The 18,274-nt window shown below is 51.9% G+C and overlaps 1 protein-coding gene across 1 annotated transcript; it reads right to left on the bottom strand.

Moving 5' to 3' along the window:
• Positions 1 to 1,284: 1,284 nt before the first annotated feature.
• On the bottom strand, positions 1,285 to 17,497 carry AQP4 (aquaporin 4). The gene is made up of 5 exons (XM_078606468.1): positions 17,422 to 17,497; positions 13,989 to 14,366; positions 6,594 to 6,758; positions 2,850 to 2,930; positions 1,285 to 2,078 (listed from the first exon to the last, which is right to left on the bottom strand). Exons 2-5 carry the CDS (start codon positions 14,355 to 14,357, stop codon positions 1,731 to 1,733), a joined length of 963 nt encoding a protein of 320 aa, XP_078462594.1. The 5' UTR covers positions 14,358 to 14,366; positions 17,422 to 17,497; the 3' UTR covers positions 1,285 to 1,730.
• Between the last annotated feature and the right edge of the window lie 777 nt (positions 17,498 to 18,274).

Below are 18,274 nucleotides of genomic sequence, written 5' to 3'. Positions count from 1 at the left end.
TCTCTCTGCCACGCGCGTCACGCAGCGGCCTAGCTATTGGGTGAGCAGGCGGTGCAACCGCACCGAGGCCCACGGGCAATACGGGTTGCCCAGATGCCAGTAGAACGGGGGACGGGGGGGGGGAAGTTGGAATAGGGTGCCCCTAATTTTAGTTCCACGCACCGGGGCCCATGCTGGCGACGCTACTTCTCCACTCGCGTAATTTGACAAGTCTGTTGAGTGGGTTTGCTGGTCCGCGTTCTCGCAATTGATTCGGAGAAGTGACCAAAGCGCTACACGAAGGGGACTTTAAAGACCACGGTGGCTTGAGGTTCAGGCCACCCTGACCCAAGACCTCCTACCACGTCACCTACCAACTACGCGAGTCGTCACTATTTGGGGGTCATGATTCAACTCAATCACTGTCTCTCGGGGGGCATTGTTCTTTTCCGGCTCGGTTCGGACTTCTCGTCGTTTGCTTTCCATCGTTTGCACAGTTTAGTTCGCCCCCTTTAGCTCTCGTGCAACATTGGCATAGTGTGGTCGTCGTCGTCGTCGTCGCAATCCGTAAATAATCGATTCCCGCACGCCACCACTCGATGCGCGCACGATAAGACAATTTTTGTTCGCCGACAAAGCGATGCACCGCCGCCCACCACAGTGACCGTGTCCTGGCCGTTACACATGTCAACTGAAAGCACTTTTTTTTTAACATACGTAGTTGCACGACCGAAATAAATAAATAACGCATGCTCCTCAACAACGCTGCCGCAGTGCGGCCCGGTTTAAAGGGAGCGCGGATAACAAATGCACGGGGTCATGACGCGCCCAAAGGTCAAACAAACATGAAACAAATGTTAAATGCTAAACTGCATGAGTAACGGCATGGACTCTAACGTCTATCGTGCATTCCGCTCTGGCTCTCACCCGCTGTGTATACTATGGAAGTGATGCCCATTGCTTCGTTGTACAGAGTATTTTTCGCGGCAATATTTATTGACTTCGACTACGGCCATGAACGCATGAAGCAGGGTGGCCGAGCCTTCAGCAGGGGGGAGGGGATTAGAACCGCCCAGCCCACCACCCCCCCCCCATACTGAGCCTCTAGCAGGGAAGGGGGGTCAGAACCCTCCAGCCCCCACCCAACCACCCCCACGGGGCCATTCCTCACACGTAAACGAGTCGACGCAGGTTTACGCTTTAAAAAACAAAAAAAAGATGACAAATTTCAAATTGAATTTGGCCTGGCAATATCGCAGCGTTATTGATAATCGTGATCGGCGTTTAGGTTGCGTGTGGCGAGCTGGGGCAGGTAGAACAGCGGCAGTGAGATCGGCTCGCAATCGGAAGTTTGCGAGTTCAAATCCTGGTTGGGGGGGGGGGGTGGGAGGTTGACTCAGCCCATCATCCCTCTGGGGTAGATACAATCAGTACCACTTTGTGATGAAGTCAACAGTGGTCGTCCTATGCGTAGACTCGCCCTCCCCCGCCATAGGAATATGGAATTTCCACCACTGCCTCAGGGCTGTAAACAGACGAGCGCCGTCCTGGACGCTCGTTTGGGCAAGAAATCACTTTTATATATTTTTTTATATTTTTTTTTGTGGAAGGTTCAGAAGTCTCGAGAACGCCCGCTCGGGAAAAAAAGTGACAAATGCCACCTCTCACACGGTGGTCTCTCTGATCGCCGCAAAGCGAGCTTGCAGCTCTTGCACGATGGCCCTGTACCCGCGCTCGGCAGGGCCGCGTAGTCATGCGCTGGACGATCCCAGGTCACCAGCCACGTTGCCGTGGTTGTGGCTGGCGCCGCCGCCGACGCCGCCGCCGCCACCGACGCCGCCGTTGTTGTTGTTGGGCTTCGACTCGGGGCGTTCGGCGAGGTGCGACGAGCCGGGCTTGAACACCAGGTTGCCGTCTTCGCGCCCACCGCCCGCCTCCTCCATCTCCACGTACTTGGCGCCCTGCGAGTGCTGGCGGGCGGGAGAGGCTCGGGAGAAGGCCTCCTTGAGGCGGCGCTTTATCTCGGGGTCGGGGCACAGCAGGTACTCGTAGGCGGCGCCGGCCAGCACGGCGCCGAGCATTGGGCCAATCCAGTAGAGCTGCGCCGGGGAGGGAGGGAAGCAGGGAGGGAGGGAATGCAGAGACCGAAGATATTAGGGATTGGTGAACGTCATCGCAAACAATGCGAAACTGGCGATCTATAGGGCCCGAAAATGTGCAATTGAAGGGAATGGCTCATCCAGCCACCGTCACATTGTCAGGGCCCTGATTTATGCCGGAAATTTGGCTGGAATTTGGCTACGCTCAGTTGACGACGGGGGGTGGGGGGGTGGGAGGGTTTTCCATCCTTTTTGACGTGTTGGGCTACAGAGAGTGATCTCTGTGTGATGTGACTGATGGGTGGGATCTAGCAATGAGTTTTTGAGGGTGCGCCTAATGGCGTCATCTGGTCCAACACCATGTGAGACTAGGCTCTAAGGAAAGCTGTCTCGGGTGCGGACCAATCAATTTCAAGGACAGTGCATACATTATCAGAGTTATGTTTTTTGTTTGCATTCCGACTGCAGGTATTGTGGTCAATGCAAACATGACTCCTTGTAAAAAAGGTGTCAGTTTTGTTGCCGTAAAAAAGGGTTAAAAAAACAATTATCAAAGCACATTGTCGTTATGGCCCGCAGACACCCAAGAGCCGAGTGTAAAAAAAGAAACGCTAAAATGTCTCTCAAAACTGTAGCACCTTTTCCCCACCAGAGATCACACCGATACTGCTCATGGCTCCTCTGTGTGGGTGGGCGCACGAGGGGGAGGGGGTCACGGGGGGAGGGGAGGGTGGGAGCACGTGGGCCTTGAGCAGACGGGTGCGGACGTACCCAGTGATGGTCCCAGTTGGCCGACACGATCGCGGGTCCCAGCGAGCGCGCAGGGTTCATGCTGGCGCCCGTGTACGGGATCTGCGCGATAGATGTGGTTGGCGGAGGAGACGGGGAGCAGAAACGGGGGGGGGGGGGGGGTGGGTGGTAAAATGGTGTCAGGGGGTTATGGGGGGGAGTTCGTTATAATTCGTGCAGCTATTGAGTGTCCAGGCGGTCCAACTACACTGAGGTAAGGCCCACTGAGCTATATCAGAAGCAGCCTGGCCACAAATGACAGCTCAACGAAGTGGCTTAGCACGTGGAAATTTACAGCACCCAAACACTCGGAATGCATGTCAATTCTAAATGTGGAGGGAAAAACCGGATGACCCGGAGAAAAAATACACGTGGCAATGGGGAGACCACGCAAACTCCAGGGTCGGGAACGAACCCACGAACTCCTGCATAGCAGGCGAGGCAGTTAACATCTCGCCACTGCGGCGCCCCACAATTTGTGTAGGAGAGCACTCAATGTTGGGAGCGCTCAAAATCGAGGCGGACGACGCATCCACCTCGGAACGCTGTTGGCCGCCGTCATTCTCTATCCACTGCCGGGCGAAAACATTCCCAGGGCGACTCTGTCGCCAGCCACTCTCCAACACGGCAAGCCTCTTGCTGCGCGTGCCTCAGATGGCTTCGTTACACACGGCCACGGGGAACGAGGTATTTTCTGCCGAGGAGACAATAAATCTCGACAGGCTCCCGATGTGTTAAATAATAGGCACAAACTGACCAAATCACTCAATCCGCGGAGCTTAAGTGGGAGTGCACGCTCGTTCTCACGAATGGAATTCGACAATTGCTTTTTCGAAATTCGAGTTTATTTGCAACCGTCGCTTAACGTTGAGTGCAGAACTGTTTTCAGATCGCTTGATTTTCCAGTTTAACAAGCGAGCACTATGCCCTTTTTGAGTGATGGTGTCAGGCTAAGGGTGCCACGGTGGCGAGATGTTAACCACCTCGCCTGGTGTACAGGAGATCGTGGTTTAAATCCCGACCCTGACGCCCCCTCGGTCACGTGGATATTTCTCCGGGTCCTCCAGTTTTTTCCCTCCACATTTAGAAACATGCGTTTGGAGGATTTGGCTGCTATTAATTTCCACTTGATAAGCCACTTCGTTGAGCTATCATTCATGGTCTGGTCGCTTCTGAAAAATAAGTGTGGGCTTTACCTGGAAAGATAAAAAAGTAGCTGTATTTGTATATATTTTAAGTGATTTCTTTACCTTTCTTATGCTTTGCACTCCTATCGTGTTTTTGTTCTCATTGTTGTGTAACATCCTGACCCGTCCCTCCCAGACATCTGTGAAAATAGATCTTTATAGCTCATCGGATTCCTCCAGTACGAATAAATACTCTGATCCATCGACGTACCGGTCGGCATGGCATGCCTTTCGAGAACTCCTCGCCTCGCCATGTAATATCATTAAAGATGGCCGAATAGAATTTGCATACACCATTTGGCGGGGGCCACGCGCTAGTTGGCGGTAAAGATTCACAACATTTTCAGGCAGTGCTCTCGTTGTATGCCGTGTGGCGTCGTCGTCGTTCATACAAATTGCATCTCGCGGTCACAAATTTTCCAATTAAGATATTTTCAGCCAGTTATTGAGTGATTATGCAGATTGGGGGGGGGGGGGTGGGGAGGGAACCAGTGCATCAGGAGAAAAGTCATGCACGTGAGAGGAGCAATACCCTATCCCATACGGAAAGGAGGGATGATATTAGTCCACGCTTTGCCGTACCGCCTTCTCCTGGCGAGCCATGGTATGTTTGCTCGAGACCCATGGGAAGGGAGGTGTAGGAGAAGATCGGTCTGCTCTCTGCCGTACCTCCTTCTCCTGACACGCCATTGCATGGCCCCTCGACACCCACGGGGAGCTCCGCAAAACACTTGCGTAATCCACCAACCCTCGCCCGCGCAGTGCCGGTTTACAGGCGCGCAAGAGCCACCACGGAAACTTGAATCGCGTGAGGACTGTACGCTATTTCGCTGTGTGTGTGCGGCCGAGAAACACTTGAAGGTCAACAGGTGACTCAGTGCGAATGGGAATTAGGGGGACACTGGGCGTGCTGCCGGCCCCAGATGATTCCCCTCGAGTGCCCGATCAGAGCAGCTGCGACGCTCTCGGTGACAGATAAATATCGGTTTGCGGGACATTTCAAAGTGTGGCCGTGGGCCGTAGCCTTATTATCATAACAATTACAACAATTGTGGGTGTAACGATCCACGCCTCCACCCCCCCACCGCGCTCGGACGCCCGCCACATCTCTGCCGATTCACCAATACGTAGCGGCCTCTTGTGGCTTCAGGGGGTCGTGTTCGAAGCAAGAATAAAACCACGCGGTTCTTAAGACACGTGGCTTGACGCGCGCACTGTGACGGCTCTCTGACAGGGGGCGAAGCGCCGCTCTCCCGAGCGATTCCAGACTGATGCTACGTCTCGTGACACCATTCCCGTTGGCACAAATGGGATTTAAAAGGAAAAAATGCGTGTGAGAGAGGACGACGATTTTCGTGTTTAAAGAACAAAAAAATCATAAAGCCCCATGCTGGGTGCTCCTATATGACACCTCGTTTAGATTCACACGTGGTGCGGGGGGATGAGGCGTGGGGGGGGGGGGGTGATTGGGAAAGGATGGCGAGTTAAAGGGGCGGTGTGGGGAGTAGGACGAGGAAGGTGGATGGGGGGGTAGGGGGATTTGAGGGGGAGGTGGGATGAACCGCGGAGGAGTCGAAGGAAGGGAGATTACCAGTGGCCGCTTGGCAGATAAAGGGCAAAATCGAGCGGGTCGGTTACTAGGACGAGACGTGATGCTGCGATCGCACGGGAAATTAAGTGCCGGGGCTCTCCATTCGGCGCTCGCCGAGAGGGGCGAGGGGGGAGGCATCGGCAGAGCCCTCCCTTCCGCCGGCTCCGTAAGCGACACGCGGCTAAATGAACTTGAGTCCAATTGAGCAGGCGGCCAAGTGAAATTGTAATCGCCTTGAATGGATTTAGACCGGTCCGTTAGCGATGTTGAAAAACTGGAAATTGTCAAACACTTCTTACTTTTCTTTTCCCGCTCGGCGGACGGAGTTTAATTGCGTTTATACTTTCACCGTGCAACGCAACTATCGATCGATTTGATCAGCAGCAATGTATTGCAATTATGATTGTGAGCATCGATTACGTGCGTACATTGCGCGAACGTTTCTCTCACGTAACTGGATGCACTAAGCGTTACACGCCACCGTTCCAGCCCTGTATGCAAGCGCCACCGAAAAACCTCATCGTCCACAAATTTCAAATTTTCAACGGCGGCACGGGACCATTTCCAAGTGGCAACTTCTCGGCGCATTTCCGCAGAGACCCTGACCCCCCTTGACCAATTGCCGGTTTCACACCACCTCCATGCAAAAGACACTGGCAATAGCCGTGAGCACCTCTTTCGTCGGTCAGCATGCTAAATCAAAACACCCAGAGTCATCATCATCATCATCACGATCCATGGGCAGACAGCCAGAAGGTGTCCACTGCACATTTCGTAATTTGTTTCAACTTTCCTCTGTCTCGTGCCAATACGCTAAATTAGTGCCACATCTTTCTGGCGCCAATCTCTTGTGCCAACCCACTTCGATGGGCCCGCTTCTGAAAAGCTCCTTTGTAAAATAAAACAAAATATTTTCTATGTTTTTTTAATTAGCGGGACGTCGCTTACCGCGAACAGGTGGCCCGCCATCACCGCCACCCCGACGGCGACGGAGCCTGGGATGCGCGGCTCGGGTCGGTTGGGGTCGCACGTGGAGAAGACGGTGAAGGACAGGAAGAAGGTGATCATCATCTCGATGAGCAGACCGTGGCCCGCAGACAGAGACTTGTGCAGCTTGGGGGGGGGAAGGGGGACACGCGTGTGTGAGTTGGGATGGTGCGCGTGTGCGTGTGCGGTGGCACAGCAGTCGCCAGCTCGCCACGCTGGGAACGGTGTTCGATTCCCGGCTCGCGACGACCGAATAACAGTGGCGAACATCCTGAACCGGTGCTGGGCCTCAGCTTGCAAACGTCAGCACTGGGGAGACAAAGGCGGCCGGGCATGTTGCTTGCTACACCCACCCCTCGTTTTCCACAGCGGCCTCAATAGGCGCTCGCTAACAGCACTTGTCCCAACGGTCTGTTAAGGCTATAGGGGGGGGGATCTTTGTATTTGCAGGTTGTCATGGAAGGAGTTGTTGTGTGTGTGCCGACATGCAGTTACATCTTTGGCATTTGGGGTGCAGTGGTGCTGCGAGGCAGGCAGTGGGGGAGTGCGTGTTCCAGCAGGATGCAATGTTGGTGGTCAACCTGCAAAGCAACATTCCAAGTGGCCGTTTTTTAGTTTTGCCTCCAACGTAAACCTCTTTGCTCTGTCACACACACATATATACACGATAGCCCTGCCTCACCCTACATGTACAGGAAACTTTTGTAAATCCATTGCTGTTGTAGCGAGGGACCGTCCAACGCAGTGCGGGTGATGGGGGGCTACATGACCATACTTCACCGCTTTACTAATCGGATCTCACCGTGCCGGCTGGTAGGTGGGGAGCATAGTTGCTGGAGCATGGTACTGTACAACAGTAGATTTGTCAGCACTATCCTCTGTCGACCGTGTAGCACCACGCTGCAAGCGGTAGAACCAAATGCCTTCATCTAACACTAAACTATGTTATTATTTGACCAGGTAAGGCCCACTGAGCGACACAGCTCTTTTTCAGAAGCGACCTGGCCACAAATGGTAGCTCAACGAAGTGGATTATCACGTGGAAATTTAAAGCAGCCAAATACTCTAAACGCTTGTTTATAAATGTGGAGGGAAAAACCGGAGGACTCGGAGAAAAATCCACGCGACCACGGGGAGAACATGCAACTCCAAATATACAGGAGTCAGGGTCGGCATAAAACCTACGACCTCCTGCATACCAGGCGAGGTAGTTAACATCTCGCCACCGTGGCAAGACCAAGACAAGATGCCCCGTATAGTCTGAACAGACTCTTGGGGTAAGTGCTGTTAGCGAGCACCTATGAAGGCACCACACGCGGCCGCCTTTTTCTCCCCAGTGGCGATGTTCACACACCGCACCGGGTGCTCATTTGAGGCCGAGTCGACCAAGGGGAGGCCCAGGACCAGTTCAAATAATCGTCACTGCTGTTGGCCGTGAGCGGTAATCGAACTCGGGTCTCCGGGTTCGTAGCGCAGCGTGGCACCCATGGTGGCACCTACGCTGACACACACTCCCACACACCGGGCGACTGATATCAATTCTAATGATCTTGAATGAAACCAAAAAATTGAAAGCTGAATTTGCCCACACAAGAACAGCACAGTCGAATCTGTTACCCTATAAAAAATATCGACCCGACTTAATTGTAAAACAATGGATTTTTCTTCTTCTTGGTTCTTTCGGTAAAGTCACGTAGAAGGGAAATAATAAAATAATAAAAATAAAACAATAAAATAATTCTCACGACGTTTCGGCCACAACGCAAGCAGCCGTCCTCAGGTGAAGAACAGGTCTGCCGGAAAGACAGCGTCTGAATGAACACCACCAGGCTTGGCAGCGTATATTTAAGCTGGGTTGGAGGGGGAAGAGCGCCTTGACAAAGGAATTTGCATATCAAGAGGAATTTAGCGCTCTACAGCCCACCTCGTAGGCCCACAGCCTGTAACAACCTGGTTGTCAACGGTATTATTTGGCGATTTCTGCGTTGGCACTGGTGCGCAGGCACGAGTAACATTAAACTCTACACATTCGTCAATAACACCGTGCTCTTAAAAAGAAAACCATATATATAATAGGTGGCGTTTCAGCCAATGGGCCTTCTTTATAGCACAATAAAACATTTTTTTACGTGATATGAAGAAGGGTCATTGTAGCCTCTTTATGAAATATGTTACCTTCAAGGCCACAGTGTTATTGACTAACGTTCTGACGTTGTTGTTTGTCCACAAAGGTGGACCCATCAAATCATTACCCAAGCTCAACCTGGGTAATAATGTGACAGGATCTGATGGGATTGTTCCAGGTGATTTGGTCAGAGGATACTCTCCCTAGAATACAGTTCAGTGGTTGCTGGCTCGTGCGGTATTGTAGGCAAGCTATGCAAAGTACAACCACATTCTCAAGCTGTGTTGTACAGTCCTGCACAGATTAAACACGGCGATGGAACGCGTCTTGAGCAAGTAAGGCTTGGTTTAGACTACAGGCTGTTATGCTTCATTACAATTATTTCAAATGATACACTAATAAATCAGCAATGGCGACTCCTTCGCATAAATAAAAGTATTGTTTTACACATCCCGCACGGCATTCTGAGAGTATATAATTTGAGCAGCATTGGTTTAAGACTCTGTACTGATTCTGACATCCATTGTCTCATCAGCAGAGTCAGCCTCTTCTTCGAACCAATGCTGGTGAACTGGACCGTCACTGTCAGATGTTTGTCCCTAGCACCGCTCAATAGACGGGTGTTTGGTAAATTGCTAACTAAACCCTGCACATCACTAACCACTGTTTGTGATACTGCGTTGGCAGTGGTGCACAGGCAGAGATAACGAAAACGCGATAATCAATAACAACGCCCAAACTATAAAGGACAAAACAATATACACAATCGGGGCCTTTCCACGAAAAGGCGTTTCTTCTTAGCAGAGAGATCCCTCAGTTATTGATGCATGTGCCGAGTTTATATACATATAAGTGGGCAATAATGAAATCTTCCCTGGCCTCTTGCCTAGTGTATAATAATCATAAAACATGAACACCCCTTTCTCAATTCACTGCCGAATGAAGGCCGACCCATGCTTCCTCAGTCACGGGAGTAGTTTGATTATACTTCATCGCGGTTGATCAGTGCAGGCGAGAAAAAGTTTGGGGGGGGGCAGCGTTGGGTGCAAATCGCCGCTGGCGTTAGACACCACTGGTGATCGAACGCCGGTGACGCTGCACCATCTCGTCGGCTTAAATGGTGATACATCAAAGTAAATCTGGTTGCGTTTAGAGCTGATTGAATAAAGGGCATCGGCCGGACCTGGTTAGATAAAGGTGAACATTGAATTTAACCGAGCCCGGTTACGTAAGAGTAAAAGCCATTCAATGACACTGTTCACAAGAACGTGTCTCAAATCCCATTAAGATGTATACGGATTCATGGCAACCCGTAAGGAGACAAAGTAACTGGAGCTGTCAACGAACGATGCAATCAATCACGCGCTTAAATAAAGCGTGGGCTCGGACAGGCATTGCTCTTTTACAAGGGCGACGTGGAAGAAGGGAATCTAACGTGCGGGGACGAATGAAAATCCCAACGCTGCACGCGCCAATAGTTTTTTGGCCTCGTAAAAAAAAGATGAATCAGAAAAATCGTAAAAAAAATATGTTTAAAATAGAAATCACGTGCTGTGTTGTAGGAAATTTTGTATTTAAACTATACAAGGCTCGCGTTACCACAAATGAATAAACTGGAGTCTATAGTTAAAATGATTGACTAAAGTTGTAATTTATCGAACACCATATGAGACTAGGCTCTAAAGAAAGCTATCTCTGGTGTGGACCAATCAGTTTCAAGGACAATGCATAAATTATCAGAGTATTGTTTTTTGTTTGCATTTGACTGCAAGTATTGTGGTTAATGTAAACATAATTCCTTGCAAAAGGTGTCATTTTTGTTGCCAGAAAAAAGGGGGAAACCCCATATTAGTTGTAATGTATTCTTTGGTGGTCGACTACTCTGGGCCTCTTTAAAATTTGGTGGTCGCCACACACATCTGGCCTCCAGAAGGAGGGAAACCCCCCACAAGCCACACCCAGCGCGACACGGCTGACTGTGCCGATGACCTCTCCATGCCCCCTGCCCGTCACCTCCCGTCCACCGGCACAAGTCGTGAGAGTAATCGAACCGACAATCTGCAGAGTAATCGATTACAGTACTCGAACACATCAGTCAGATAGCCCAGCTCTTAATTTAGTCCTCCAGCGCCGTTGTGCCATTTGGGCCAATGTTTTCCAGGAGCTTTAAATTAAACAGTACCATCACTTGTTTGCTGTTGTTTAAGCCACGGCTGCTGAGCGCAGCCCCTAAGGCCAGATTAGTCACATAGCCGGTCCACAACGGGTGCGGAGAGATTTTGTGCCAAGCATATTAATCGTTTTACTACGGATAAGCATGTTCACTGTTAAACGGTAGCAGGAACTGTGCAATTGACAGTCTTCCGTGATATTGTTACTGATTGGGTGTTTTGTTGTTGTTGTTCAACATGCTCAGGTTTTTGTAACCAAATCGAGACTTGTATTCAGGTCGGTGGGGATTGACAGTGAAGAATCTGTGCGTTAGACAGCAAAGTGTCGACAACTCTCAGCTTGTTAGTTAAACAAATATGATGCTTGGAGTGTACTGATATCTGCAAATGAGTGGATCAGATCGTGAGTGGAAGACAATAAGGCATGAAGAAGTAATATTGTGGATGAAACATATCCTTGCGGGATGCCAGAGTTGATGGTTGAAGATGTTAGATTGGCTTGCAGGAGCTAAGGGGCCACATAGCCCATCCTGATATTCACGAAACAAAGTATAAGAACTCAGAGTGATTGAAGAGCCGATTTTTAATGATGGCTGCCATCACTTTGCATAGAAATGAAGTCAAGGTGATCCAATGATAATTACACTTACAACATGGATCAAACTTATTTCGGAATTTGCATTGCGCGAGATAATTTCCAAGTCGTCGCAAAGTCTGCATGCCGCCTGAGAGCTTTAAGAAGCTACAGAGAAATCATTCCTCCACAAGACCCATGGGACGATACAAACTAAATGTCACTTGAAAAAAAAATTGTGGCGACTAGCTACACAGGCAAGATCGGGTCCGTACTTGCCCACTTGCCTCAATAGATGAATGACGGACTGATTGGGCACGCAATCCTCACTTTCTTTTCACTTTTCCCAACCACTCACTCTCATGTGCACTCTCTATTCTTATTGTTTCATTCACGGATGGATGGAATTTTTGATTTGTTTGCTGCTATGGATTTCCAAACGATGTAAGCCGCTCTGTTGACTCTTTTAGGTCCCATAGAAAATATCCAATCCCATCTCCCACCGCTCCCCGACCCACACCACCACCCCACACACCCCCCGCCCCTCCCACCCACCCCACCACCCCACACACACCCCGCCCCTCCCACCCACCCCACCACCCCACACACACCCCGCCCCTCCCACCCACACCACCACCCCACACACACCTCGCCCCTCCCACTCACACCACCACCACCACACACACCCCTCCCTCCCTCACACACCACCCCACACCCCGCCCCTCCCACACACCCCGTCCCTCCCTCCCTCCCACCCACACCACCACCCCACACGCCCCGCCCATCCCACCCACACCACCCCACACACCCCACAACAACAACCGCCATTCGCCACTAAGTGGCGGTGACGTCACCACGACGCTTGTGCCAGGCCATGTGCACCTTGAGGCCACGTGAAGTGTCGAACGCCCGCTGGCAGGAGGTCACGGGGCAGACCCAGGTGCCACGGGTCGACTGACCGAGATGACCGAGATGACTGACTGATGCACCACCTGTGCCCCCTACTGTGCCAACTTGCTGTGCTTTAGCCACCCGGCGCTCTGCTCGTTGTTGTGAGCGTCGCTCCTCCGCCCTCCGTTGTTGTTGGAGGGCGACTGCCTCCAACTGCCCAGTAGCGTCCTTCACGAGCCTCCTCCACTGAGGCCGATCTTGACACCGCTGGTACCAGTCATCGGCAAGTCCACTCAGCTCCACGTCCTCCTGTACCACATCACTCCATCTCTTCTCTAGCCCGTGCCGCGCCCGTTTAGCCCCCTCGATCCGGCCGAACAAAAGCTGCTTAGGCATGCGGTGGCTGGGCATGCGGGCTACATGACCCAGCCAACGCAGCCTTGCCTGCCGGAGGAGCTCACTGATGGGACTTTGCCCAGATCTTTCAAGGACTTGTGAGCTCCTCACACAATCCAGCCTGGTTAAACCCAGGATGGATCGTAGGCAGGCCAGCCTAAATGTTTCCAACCGGCGAAGATGCTCCACTAGGGGGGTCCACGTTTCGCAAGCGTAGAGAAGGGAGGGAATGACCGTGGCCGAAAAGACCTGAAGCTTCGTGCGGAGCGACAGACCAGGTAGCTTCCACACAGCGTTACGCAACCGATGAAAAGATATTGCCGCTCGACTGATTCGGAGTGAGACCTCTGCTGATAAACTGGAGCCGGTCATAAGCACACTGCCCAGGTATGGGAAACTCTCCACTCTCTCCACAACTGCCCCATCACCAATTGGGAGTTGTGGGGGTGGAGTGTCCGATGGTACAAAATACCCAGGCAGGTGCTTAGTTTTGGTGGGGCTGATGGTAAGACCCCACCCACACCACCCCACACACACCCCGCCCCTCCCACCCACACCACCACACACACCCATCCCTCCCTTCCACCCACACCACCCCTCCCACCCACACCACCACCACCCCACACACCCCACCCACACCACCACACACACCCCGCCCCTCCCACCCACACAACCATAGACACCCATCCCTCCCTTCCACCCACACCACCCCTCCCACCCACACCACCACCACCCCACACACCCCACCCACACCACCACACACACCCCGCCCCTCCCACCCACACAACCATAGACACCCATCCCTCCCTTCCACCCACACCACCCCTCCCACCCACACCACCACCACCCCACACACCCCACCCACACCACCACACACACCCCGCCCCTCCCACCCACACAACCATAGACACCCATCCCTCCCTTCCACCCACACCACCCCTCCCACCCACACCACCACCACCCCACACACCCCACCCACACCACCACACACACCCCGCCCCTCCCACCCACACAACCATAGACACCCATCCCTCCCTTCCACCCACACCACCCCTCCCACCCACACCACCACCACCCCACACACCCCACCCACACCACCACACACACCCATCCCTCCTTCCCACCCACACACCCCGCCCCTCCCACCCACCCACCCCGCCCCTCCCTCCCACCCACACCACCCCGCCCCCCCGACCCACCTGCGTGACCGCCATGTCGCCGCGAGCCTCTGGCGGGGTGACCGCGTAGACGAGCCCGGCCGCCGTGACGGCGCCCACGCACTGCGCGAGCATGTACACCACGGCCTTGGCCAGCGTGATCTTCCTCATGCACGCCATCGCCGCCGTGAGCGCAGGGTTCAGGTGCGCGCCGCTCACGTGGCCGAACGCGTGGGCCGACGCGGCGAGGCTCAGGCCAAAGGCGAGGGCGGTGCGAAGGGGGTCCGAGGCCGTGTCGGGCCACGGCATCGCGGAGCCCAGCGCCAGCATGAGGAACAGCGCCGTGCCCGCGAACTCGGCGGCCACGCAGCGCCAGAAGGCTTGGGTCCAGACGCCGCGGAAGGCGGTCATGGCTTAGGCCTGCGTGGGAGTGAGTGTGTGTGTGGCGTGTGAGTGTGGCATGTGAGTGTGTGTGTGGCGTGTGAGAGTGTGGTGTGAGTGTGTGAGGTGTGTGAATGTGGCATATGTGTGTGGTGGTGTGAGTGTGATGTGGGTGTGGTGTGTGTGGTGTGAGTGTGATGAGTGTGTGGTGTGATGTGTGTGTGGCATGTGTGAGTGTGTGTGAGTGTGTGTGATGTGAGTGTGTTGTGTGTGTGGTGTGATGTGTGTGTGGCATGTGTGAGTGTGTGTGATGTGAGTGTGTTGTGTGAGTGTGTGTGATGTGTGTGTGGGGAGCGGTAGTGTAGCGGTTAGCGCTACGCTGCGCTACGAACCCGGCCACCCTCAGGGTTCGATTCCCGCTCACGACCAGCACCGGCGACGACTATCTGAACTGGTCCCTGGCTCCCCTAGGTTGACTCAGCCTGAAATATGTACCTGGCATGGAGGGATTAAAAAAAACACTGGCGAGACAAAGGCGGCCGGGAGTGGTTCTGACCACACCACTCTGTCGTGCTTTGTACAGTGGCCTTGTCAATAGGTGCTCGCTAACACCACTTGTTCTGTTTGTTGTGGACTTTATTGACCCCTAATATTTTTCCCCCCTTTGCTTAGTTATTTCTGTTTTCACATCCATTATGCAAAAAACATTACATTTTGGAGAATTAAATTGTGGATGGGGGGGGGTCACAAGACATCTCGGCCACCCTCTACAATATACGCATGTGGGAGGAAACTTGATAATCTCGACGTTGCCCAAGGTTGTCATTTAGTTTATGATTAATTATCATAATTAGCCCTCTTTTTATCTCACTTTGCATGAGGGTCCTGCCAAGTATAACCCAAAATGGGTAATTTTTGCGGGGAATTTTTTTCTTTAAGTTTGGCGACAAATAATTAATCGGAACGTGACACTGGCACACGGATGGGCCCTCCTATTCACGCGAAGAACGGGGGGGTCACGGCATCTAGAACGTCCACTCTTTGAAGCAAGGTTACAGCAGGTCGGCCGAATGTAACCGGACCCTGAATCGCCAGGGCACGTCACGGCCCCTCGAACGCACAATGTTCCGCACAGATGGATTCAAGGATAAGTTTTGCGAGCCGATTCCCACTCGTGGCCACCGAGCAGCCCAAAGTTCGGAACACGAAATTTAGACGCGTGGATTTTTTCTTCTTGGTTCTTTCGGTAAAGTCACGTGGAATGGAAATAATAAAATAATAAAACTAAAACATAAAATAATTCTCACGACGTTTCGGCCACAACGCAAGCAACCGTCCTCAGGTGGAGAACAGGTCTGTCGAGAAGACAGAGTCTGACTCTGTCTTCACAGGTCTGTCTTCTCGACAGACCTGTTCTTCACCTGAGGGGACGGCTGCTTGCGTTGTGGCCGAAACGTCGTGAGAATTATTTTAGTATGTTTTATTTTTATTATTTTATTATTTCCATTCTACGTGACTTTACCGAAAGAACCAAGAAGATGAATCCCTGCAGTCACGAAAGCTTTAACACGTGGATCTGTCCTACATAGCCCCACCGCGCAGGTTATATATTCTTACACAATATAGCATTGTACTTTAATTGGTAATAATCGCATGCCCCTATACCCTACATACATCAAATACACCCGCCACGTCATAATACGATAAAATTACAGATCTTTTCAAATTCTACAACCCACACAGGTGGCTGTCCGGTAACAAGACGCATTCTTGTAGGTGCAGTCACATCCCGTGACGATCAGCACATCGTCTCCTTGGCCAACCGGTGGCAGCAGGCCGAGGCAGCTTTCTATCAGCTTCGTCCACATACTGCACGGGAGACTGATTATTAACTGGGTTCACCGGCGATGGAGATTGTAAACGTGTAAGCATTTAGCACGGGCATTGCATTTGTGCGTTTGACATTAGCCTTACAGCAAATGCGGACAGCATTTTTTGGTTGCCCCCTAACCTGAGTGCGTCCCAGTCGCCCTACGGGCTGAACATTTTGACGGCTAAAGATGATAACGACTAACTTTAGGGATCGTTTTCTTTCGATTAAGCAGCATCAACTCGACTCTGTGCTACGTGTCAGCTCTGTCAGATGCCAAGAGCGTCTTGTATGCTCTCGGGACACGTTCCATTCCTTGGCCTCATATATAGGCTTCATATATATACACACACACGCCTTGCTAGCTATATTATTAAATACAACGTTTCGGTCGCGAGGCGCAGGGAGGGACGGGACTGACGGTGACATCCAAAAGGACGTGTAACACGTTGCGAGCATTCATTACAAGGAGGTCTCGCGATGGCTGCCGAAATATTCGAACGCATAATTCCAATAATCCCTTTGGTGAGCAAAGTCATCGTCGACACAGTTGTATTTGTGTTAGCAAGGCCACCACCACCACCACTTTATCTTCTCGAACTGCGTTCGGGTGACGTTATTGTTTTCATGCGTTCCATCACCCGTCGGTCAGCAATGAAGTGGTTGTCAGGGAGCCATGTTAGGACACCACTGGAGCTATTATTGCACTTTTCAATCGCCCAGGTTGAAAACTCATTTCTTTAGAAACCGATTTTTGCGTCGAGTTTTGTTTCCCTCCCCCCGTCGCGCCAACGATAATTGCCGCGGTTGGCTACGTACGCTGCGAAAGAAGTGCAACGTACATACATACACATCTGAATGTAATCTTTACAGGTGACACACGGTGTGTGTATATATGTAGCTATATACAGTACTAGCATGGGTGGAGTTTGGGTGGGGGGGGCACGGAGAGGGCTGTGCCCCCCCCACTCAAACTCCACTTTATACATTTATTTTCAGTAGTTAAAAATTAAGATGTAAAATAAATACATTACATGCCCCCGCGATCCCTGTGAAGGACAAAGCAAAATCCTGCCCTCCCCCCCCCTAAATATAGAAGAAGTCAAACTCCGCCTATGAGTACCGGTGTATAGAGGTGCTAGGTACGTGTCCAACAGTTCGCGTTGAAAACATCAAACGTACAGAAGCATCGCGCCGCGTGAGGTTTTATTGTATTATTCCTACCTGGCAGTTGCTGTTGGTGTCGTTGCTTAAATAACGTCTCGCTTGCCCACGGGCGACTGGATAGAATCCACCTGAGAGCCGGCACATATATAGTCGCACGCACACACGCACCAACCCACAGCAGCCCCACCCACACACACACACCTGTCTGACGTAGGTATATCGTTTGGAGGAGCGGGTTGAAGCAAACACGCGGCTTTTAAAGCAGGTTCATTTTGGCACACCGCATCCGGCAAAACCGGTGGCTCAGTTTTTTTTTTATTTTAAAGCACAGGGTTGACGAAGAAGCTTCCCAAAGTGCGGAGCGAAACGTCGGACATGTCTTGTCGGGAGGGGCCATCGGTGTACATTACCCGCGATGACGTCGTTCAGAAGCGTGGGCATCTCCCAAAGGAAATGCCGAACAAAAGAGTGGTCCGAAAAGCATGAAACTCAACACATCCGTCTTTCAACACTTTTTTTCCTTCAAAGGAAACAAAAAATATATATAATAGGTGATGTTGTGCGATGGCCCTCCTTCATAGCGCATGATTGAAATGAAATAAAAACCACCATCGCGATGTTCCCGCTTGCAATCGCACTAAGGCACAGAAAGATAACTGCTGCACGTTGGAGAAGATCGTATTTGCTGTAGAAAAGTGACAGGAAACGTCACGGGAAGGGATGACGGCTGGGGGCCGAGATCTTCACGACGGAGTGGCTGTCAAGAGGAGCGGGGAGGCGGGGTGACACGCCCAAAAGGAGATGGAGCGGATTAATTCAACTCGTGCGCTGGAGGCGGATGCATCTTTGCAATCGCGAGAGATGGCGACGGATGAGTGAGGCTCTTCATCCAGCAGTGGACAGATCATGG

The sequence above is a fragment of the Lampetra planeri genome, chromosome 26 (assembly GCF_965212315.1).
Source record: "Lampetra planeri chromosome 26, kcLamPlan1.2.h2, whole genome shotgun sequence".
Lineage (NCBI taxonomy): Eukaryota > Metazoa > Chordata > Hyperoartia > Petromyzontiformes > Petromyzontidae > Lampetra > Lampetra planeri.
Note: the sequence above shows the minus strand (reverse complement) of the source record. Positions and strands in the feature narration are given on the sequence as shown.